The sequence below is a fragment of the Microcaecilia unicolor genome, chromosome 6, assembly GCF_901765095.1.
Source record: "Microcaecilia unicolor chromosome 6, aMicUni1.1, whole genome shotgun sequence".
NCBI classification, from domain to species: domain Eukaryota; kingdom Metazoa; phylum Chordata; class Amphibia; order Gymnophiona; family Siphonopidae; genus Microcaecilia; species Microcaecilia unicolor.
In genome coordinates this window covers 177,000,988-177,009,803 of record NC_044036.1, presented here as the reverse complement: position 1 = coordinate 177,009,803, position 8,816 = coordinate 177,000,988, and the positions used below count along the sequence as shown (strand labels likewise).

The 8,816-nt window shown below is 43.8% G+C and overlaps 1 protein-coding gene across 1 annotated transcript in view; it reads right to left on the bottom strand.

Moving 5' to 3' along the window:
- Positions 1–6,677: 6,677 nt before the first annotated feature.
- TNNC1 (troponin C1, slow skeletal and cardiac type) overlaps positions 6,678–8,816 on the bottom strand; it is a 37,120-nt gene continuing 34,981 nt past the window's right edge. Inside the window, exon 6 of the mRNA XM_030207161.1 lies at positions 6,678–7,312. Within this exon, the coding sequence (XP_030063021.1) occupies positions 7,281–7,312 (32 nt within the window). The 3' untranslated portion in view covers positions 6,678–7,280. The remainder of the gene's footprint in view (positions 7,313–8,816) is intronic.

Here is an 8,816-nt window from a genome sequence, read left to right as displayed (position 1 = left end):
CAAGACGTATGAGGAGAGACTTGATGACCTGAACATGTATACTCTGGAAGAAAGGAGAAACAGGGGTGATATGATACAGATATTCAAATATTTGAAAGGTATTAATCCGCAAACGAACCTTTTCTGTAGATGGGAAGGCAGTAGATCTAGAAGACATGAAATGAGATTGAAGGGGAGCAGACTCAAGAAAAATGTCAGGAAGTATTTTTTCACGGAGAGAGTGGTGGATACTTGGAATGTCCTCCCGCGGGAGGTGGTGGAAATGAAAATGGTAACAGAATTCAAACACGCGTGGGATAAACATAAAGGAATCCTATTCAGAAGGAATGGATCCTAAGGAGCTTAGCCGAGATTGGGTGGCAGAGCCAGCCGGTGGTGGGAGGCGAGGATAGTGCTGGGCAGACTTATACGGTCTGTGCCAGAGCCAGTAGTGGGAGGCGGGGCTGGTGGTTGGGAGGCGGGGATAGTGCTGGACAGACTTATACGGTCTGTGCCCTGAAGAGGACAGGTACAAATCAAAGTAGGGTATACACAAAAAGTAGCACATATGAGTTTGTCTTGTTGGGCAGACTGGATGGACCATGCAGGTCTTTTTCTGCCGTCATTTACTATGTTACTATGTTAATTGGGGCTAAATTGGCACCAATTAGAGTTATGTGCTAACTGCCTTTCCTTGTCATCTATACCAGACCAGTCCAGACTAATGGGTTGTGTCCATCTACCAGCAGAAGGAGACAGAGAAAATAGTTCCAAGTAAACCACCCCTTAAGGGTATCATGCAGCCTGGAATGTTCAGTATTTTCTCTCCTAGCGGATGGTGGACGGATCGTGCAGCTCTCTGGATTGCTGGCTGGTAGCTCCTGTCCCAGATTCTTCTGGTGACAGTGGAGCCAGGAGTGTGCTGGTAGCCGTGTTGGGGCTAGTTTTAGATGATACTCAGTAGTCCTGAGTTCCTTATCTGCCAGCAAGGGTGATATCCAGTGACCCTGGTTCCCTCCCCTCCCCTACCTCCCCTGGCTGTCTTTCTAGCAGGGTGATGGTTGATTGTGGCATGGAGTAACTTGTCTCCCCTGTGGGGTTCTTCTCTTCTGTGGTGGTACGTATATCTGAATTTCTGCCTCTGAGGTAAGCCTTTATTCCTGTCACTAGTGAAGAAGGTTGTTTAAAAAAACCCAAAACTGTTTTTCCCTCCTTTTCTGCCTCTGAGGTAAACCTTTTTTCATTCCTGTCACTAGTGAAGAAGGTTGTTTAATTAAAAAAAAAAAAGAAACTTTGTTTTTCCTTCTTTCTTTTGCTTGTTACCTGATTTATTTTCCCGCCTTTGGTAATGTATTCCTCACTACCTTATGGCTGCATTTTGCTCCCTATGGTCTGAAGATTCCAGCTCCGTGATGCTTACCTCCCTCTTGGCGGGAGTTCTTTCTCTACGTTGACTGCTGCTCCGTATCGGTTGCCTAGGAGGGCGGTCATTGTGGCTCAGAGACCAATTGAGGGCCGAGAGTGTCTCTTGGGGCATGGGGCTTTCTCTTCTTGTAATTTTAGTCCCTCTGGGCCAGGGGAGTGCAACGCCAGCTCTGAATTTCCACAAGTTGTGCTCCTTTCCTGTTGGCCTCCTGGCAGCACCTTCTCTGGCTGTTCCCCGGGACTCCATCTATGCATTTTGCTTGTTGAGTGCAGCTCCATCGTTGCATGTTGAGCACAACTTCATTATTCCATGCAGTTCCATGTTGGGCACGGCTCCATCGCTGCATGTTGGGCACAGTTCCAGGTTGGCTTTAGCTCCATTGCTGTATGTTGAGGATAGCTCTATCATGGCATGTTGAGTGAAGCTCCTTCACTGGTTATTCTGCAACCTTTCATCTCTGCATTTTGAACGCAGCTCCATTGTCACATGTTGAGTGTAGTTCTTTCTCTGCAGGTCTCAGCGTGGAGCACAGTCCTGTGTCTGCATGTAGAACACAGCTCTGTCTGCCTGTGGAACGCAGCTCCCTGTCTGCATGCAGAGCGCACCTCCACCGCCTGTTGAGTGTAGCTCCATCTCTTATGTTTAGCACAACTCTCCTCTGCAAATTGGGTGAAGTGGAGCACAGCTCTGAGACTGCAGGTGCTACACAGCTTCATGTCTGCATAGGAAGCATAGCTCCTTGTTGGCATCAGGCGCACAGCTCCTTGCTGGCATCCGGAGCACAGCTTCTTGTTTGCGTGTGGAAAGCAGCTCCTTGTCTGCGTTTTATACACAGTTCCATCGCTACCGCTGCTTCAGTTTTGCAGGTACCTCTAACATCCAGCTCTTTCAGTGGGGTACTGCTGATCCTCTGTCTGTTACACTCAGCTTCTTCTCCACTTGTTCAGTGCATTTCTATCTTTGCCAGAGGTGTGCAACTCCTTCTGTGCCCGTGGTGCATGGCTCAGTTTGTGTGCTTTGAGTGCAAATCCGTTTGTTCTCGTTGAGCACGGATCCTACTCTGCCTGATGAGCGCAGCTTCTTTTCTGTCCCTTGAGCACAGTTCAGTCTGACTGTGGAGCTTATTTTCACCTTTGCCTGTTGGCACTGTTTCACCTTGTCAGTCAACCCCAGCTTTTTTTCTGCGGCTTGGATACAGTAACTTCTCAGCAGTTGTGGCATACCGCAGTTTAGACTGCTAGACAAGGCTGTCGTGTCTCCTGTTAGCTACCATTCCTGTGGCACCTTTTCTTGCCATAGCTTCTTGTTTGCTGACGAGAAGCTTCTCCATTGCTGGGGTTTGAATTAATCTCTGATCCTTGTGTGACTCTTGACTCTTTCTTTTGTCTTTGTTCTCTTGGTTCTGTTCTTTCATCCCTAAGTCCAGAGCGAGCTGGTTGAGGAGTACTCTTTCTAAGGTTGTACCCTGGTATGCTGCTGCCCTTTTCTTCATGGTTCTCCTGGAGAGACTAGCGCTCCAGTTAGTTGGTTTTCTCAACTCTGGAGTCTCTTGTTCTGTGGAGTTTGATTCTCTCACTAGGCGCAGGTCTGGGTGGTTCCTTGGCCTTGCTTCCTTTCTTCTATGAAGTATGGCACACTTATTGGGGTTGTGTACTCCTAGTACTTGTTAGGGTCGCTTCATCCGACCATCTCGGACTCAAGGCAGACCGGCAAGTTTGGGAGTTAATCTTTGTCCTGCCAGGGTTCGGAGAATGGATCCTGGTCTAGGAAACAGTTCTTCTCCTTGTTGCTCGGATACGACTGTTGCCTTCCTTCCAAGGGGGGGGGGGAGGTCCTTTGGCAAGAGTATCTTTTGCTGCTGCTTTTATTACTCTCAGGACAGGGGTACATAATTTTTCTTTTGCTCAGGATGTTTGTTTTACATCCTACGGCTTCAGTTCCTTTTCTAGTGTCTAACTCTGTTCCATTTTGATAGCCTGGTGGTTCAGATATTCAAATCCTTAGACACTAAGTGTTTTTGCTGTGTGTATAGCTTTGTTGATTTTTCAACCTTCTGCATTCTTCTCCCCCCCCCCCCCCCCCCCCCCCCCTTTGGGAAACTGCTTTGTTACATCCCATTAGTCTGGACTGGTTTGGTATAGATGAGAAGGAAGGAAAAATTATGTTCTTACCTGATAATTTTCTTTCCTTTAATCATACCAGACCAGTCCAGATGCCCTCCCTGGCTAAAGTCTGTCAGAGTGTTGTTTCCTTTAGGTATCCCTGGCTGTTCCATGATGCTTCAATATGCTGAGATGTCCTACAGCACTGCCTACTTCATCTTCTCTATTCAATCTCCTGCCACTTGTTGTGCCAGCTCTGTATGACTCCTGTTACTTGGCAACACTGAGTTCTTTCCCCGGATTCAGGGGTAGATTTCTATGTGCTTGAGCAAGCTCAGTATGGATCATTCCCTCCCGCTTACTTTACTGTGAGGGGAGGTTGCAGTTGCCTTTGGACAAGCAGGAACAGTGAGGTTCTGCATATTGGCTCCAAGAGTTTGCCTGTTTGGTATTAACCGTGTTTTCTTCTAGACTTCAGAGCACCATTGCTTGGCTATTCGAAATACTGAACATTCTATGTTGCATGATACCCTTAAGGGGCAGTTTACTTAGAACTATTTTCTCTGTCTCCTTCCGCTGGTAGATGGACACAACCCATTAGTCTGGACTGGTTTGGTATGATTAAAGGAAAGAAAATTATCAGGTAAGAACATCATTTTTCCGTAGTTGGTATTCTGCAAGTTGTGAGCTCAAATTCTAGAGCAAACAACTCCAAGGGTGGCTTGGACATGGGAGGGGCACAGGTGGCTCGGTGCATATCAGGCACTTAAGTGCAATCATTTCCATGCTTAACTATCTACAGTTAGGTGCGACCATTTACACTAGTCATTGAGCTGGTGTAAGTGTTCCTGCCTAAAGTTATGTTCTTAAATGAAGACTTATGCTTGTATTCTATAAAAAGAGTTGTGTGCACAACTACCATGATAGAATTCACACTTAGGGCTGGATTCAGTAAATGGTGCTCAAAGTTTGGTGCTGAATGGTATTCTATGAGTGTTCTGGGATTGGCTCCTTTTATAGAATAGCGCATTGCACTGGGATCCTCGCTTAACTTTGGGTGCGAGGAGTTACGCCAACTGAAACCGGGTGTAAATCCCAGTACACAAGCTGGACACAGATACGCACTATTCTATAGCATTCCGCACAATTTAAGGAAACATCCCTGACCTACTCATGCCCCCTCTCATTACGTCCCCTTTACAGATCTGCACGGAAATACTTAGACACTATAGTAGACCTATGAAAAACACATGTGCCCATTTATAGAATAGGCACATGTGTTTTTGCATGGGTCTACTACTACTACTTACCATTTCTTTAGCACTACTAGACATACGCACCACTGTACACTTGAGCATGTAAGAGACAGTCCCTACTCAACAGAGCTTACAATCTAATCAAGGCAGTCAAACAGGACAAATAAGGGAATTATTGAGGTGGGAATGTTAAAACAGACATGGGTACTGAACAAGTGAATATTTTCTATTTTATTTGTTACATTTGTACCCCACATTTTCCCACCTATTTGCAGGCTCAATGTGGCTTACATAGTGCTGTAGAGGTATTTGTATAGGGGTGAGGAGTTAAAAGCAGCATCAAAAAGATGGACTTTTAGTCTAGATTTCAAGACGGCCAGAGCTGGAGCTTGATGTACTGATTCAGGAAGTCTATTCCAGGCATATGATGCAGCAAGATAAAAGGAACGGAGTCTGGAGTTGACAATGGAGGAGAAGGGTACAGATAAGAGATTTGCCCAAAGAACATTCCCAGGGAGGAGTGTAGGGAGAGATAAGATTGGAGAGGTTCTGAGGAGCTGCAGAGTGAATGCACTTGTACGTCAATAAGAGGCATTTGAATTGTATACAAATTTACCATTTCTGCCCTGGTTTGGCGCCTTGCATCCTTTAGAATGCTTTTCTGTACTGAAAATTTGGTGTGGAAGTAGTATCTCATGTTTGGCACCATATATAGAATTCCCCCGTAAGCATGCATAATGCCAATACCTACATTTTGGCACCTTTTGAAAATGTACCCCTAAGTGTCAGCATGTGATGTCCTATTTTAGTATGCACATAATGAAAGCAGAGCAAACTAATTAGCCATTAAACTAAACAAAGTAAGGATTATAGTTTACAAAGTATTTTATTAGCAATTCAAAAAAGAAATCATTATTGCTTTTTACACACACTCTGGGTTGATATAACATTTTATATCATCAGTGAGTGGGTCTACCCACTCTACTGCTTTGATTAATAGGTTTTGGAGGATTTGAAGTGCCTCAAACATTTGGCTCAGAGTTAAACATTTATACAGTTATTCATATTACACAAATATTTACCAGGGATATCCAGCCACAGCTTTATTAAATGCATAATTATATTCTTATTATAAATGTAAGAGCTAGTCAGGTACTTATTGATATTTCTTGATATTATTGGTGTTAATTTTGCAAGTTATGTATTGTTTCGTTGATATTGAAAACCAGTTGTTATGTGATCAGCAGGGTGCACAGACTGCATAAGAGTGTTTTCAAGTCAGAGGGTGGTAAAACACATAATTTCTTCTGGCCATTCAAGTTGCTGAACGGCCGGAATGTGTATGTCTCAATTTGTGCAAAATTTGGATGGGCCAGACTGGGTTTAAAGTTATATGGAGAGTGTTGTAATCAGTGTTTTGTTTTTTTTCTACTGAAAAAGGTGCCGGTACTCAAATGACAGGCCACCCTTCAGGGGTGAAGGTGATCACTGAGAGATCCACAGCATAATAGCCAGGTCCCCTGTAAACAGTCACAGAATCTATGACAAGGCAGAACTTGTATGTAGAGCCTAAGCTCTGTCATTAAAATATGAGGACCATGGGTCAATTTTAGCAGACAATGGAAAAGGTACCGGTACTCAGTACCCCAAGTACCCCCTCAAAAAAAGCCCTGGTTGTAATTCAGCCACCTTCCATATGACTTATCCAATCGAAAAGGTGGCAGCCAAATAACCAGTATAACTTTGTTTAGATATCTTATCCATACAATTATACATGTACATGCAATGGTGGCACTTATATGTATAACCAATGGCAGTAAATGTATAACTTTGTATGAACAAGCTACCCATACAAAGCTGTACAATTGCTTGGGTGCTGAAATTTTGCCTCTCTATAAAATGGCAGAGCTCTTGTTTTACAACTGACATTCATTAAATGACAAAAAATAAGCCTCTAAAATATTAATCAAGTTGCAAGCTCCATTAAGCAATTATACACAGATTCCTCACTGAATCCAGAGAAGTGTAACATTTATATTCAATTAATAGATATATGATAAGCCTCAGATGGCACAATCTGTTCTTTATGATCTCATAATCACCCTTTTTAAAATTTTTAATTCTGCTTTGGCAATGGTTATGAGATAATCTTGTCCCCAGTTGAGTTGGAAGGTTAACACCCCCTTTTCCCCATAGTCTGCAGGTTTTCAGTCTCGGCTAATAGGCCAAGAAGGAAGCGTCCTGATCTCATGGATCAGAAGTTGATGTGAGCCAGAAGGCTGAGAAATGAACAAATACTGGATGCCCTATGAGTCATGTACACAATGTTTGCCTGAGCCACTTCAATGAACTGGATTATTGCAGTTTCCCTGATGGCCAGTCTACTCAGCTGAAGAGCTTTCATGCAAGCAGCCAAAGGAGCACAGCCTGGTGGAGTAGACAGTGGAGACGTTGAAGGGTTTGCAGGGTGTTTGCTGTCTGATGGCAGCTGTGGCATCTGTTCGGTCTCATTATGGTTTACTCAACACCCTTCATAAATTCCAGGAATTCTGAAAAAAAAGGCACCAAACCAAGTGAGTCAATATTTATGAATCAGCTCCTTAAGTCCCAACAACCAACAGTACTATTGATGCTGCAAAATAATCAAATCACTTCTGTGTGATTTGCGAGGTAGTTAAATACTGGTTTGTCTTTCACAATATTCCATTTTCTAAATGTTAAAATTAAAGAGGCTGATATTTAGCCGGGACCTGTATAATAGCCGGCAGTCATCTCATTCTCAGACAGCCCCAGATATTCAATGCCAGTGCCCGGCCTTGACCTGGCATTGAAATATGCAGAGCTAATTTAGCTAGAAATGGTCAATGCTTTAAAAATGCTGGCCACCACTGGCTATCGGGAGGAAGGTGTACTATGTCTTAGTAAAGTGACTACGAATCATAATTTTCTAGGGCTATCCTGAATGTTCTATGAAAATAGTGATATATATATTTTGGGATTTAAGGTATTGTACTGCAGTTGCCTTACAAAGTTTGACTAGTTTTCTGCTTTTCAGGTGTTAAAAACCTCTTTGAATTTAGAATATAGGTGGGGCAGGAGTAAGGAAATTATAATGCAAGAGGAGGCAAACTCTTTAGAATATACTAGTTTTAAATGGACACTCCTGTCTCTGCTCAGACCAAATAATGTCTGTGGGCCCTCCAACTCCAACAGGAGTAAGGATGCCTGATGAATTGGGAGGGGATGCACAGAGCCTTATATCCCCCCCCCCCCCCCCCCCCACCAGCTTGTCTTTCTAGTAAGACCCTCGAATGGGAACTGTACTGCAGGTAGATAATGTCTAAGCAGAGGCCTAACTGAGGGGCCAGTGTACATGCTCTTGTGAGGAAAGAAAAGCAGTCCCTGCGTGGCAATAGCACACATCTGGATCTATCCATTGTGGGCTACGGACAGAGTCGTATTTTCTGTCCTACACTAAAGGATTTCCATTATGGCATTCAGAGCTCTCATTAAGTGACTATCACTTTAGAGTGGAGGAGTGGCCTAGTGGTTAGGGTGGTGGACTTTGGTCCTGAGGAACTGAGTTCAATTCCCGGCACAGGCAACTCCTTGTGACTCTGGGCAAGTCACTTAACCCTCCATTGCCCCATGTAAGCCGCATTGAGCCTGCCATGAGTGGGAAAGTGCGGGGTACAAATGTAACAAAAAAAAAATTCTAAGGAATTGGGAAAGAGGTGACATCTATTTGGCAAGAACAGAAATAATGGATGGACAGAGACTATTATTTCTTTCCTTTGTAAAAACTTACAGCAGTTCTACCTCCATCAATAAATGCAAACTGCTGGGAATACCTGTTTGGTGTGTAGAGTGCCTTTCTACAGCCACTCTGCATTCCTTGCCATCTAAGGTCCATTTTTAACAACTACAAGACACTTTAAATGGGATTCATGTCCACTCTGTTTCTCTATGTGAGAAAGGAGGAGAATTTATTTGGGTGCATAAATATATTGGTGGAGGATGTAATGGCGCAATTTGACAAATTGAAGAGTAGTA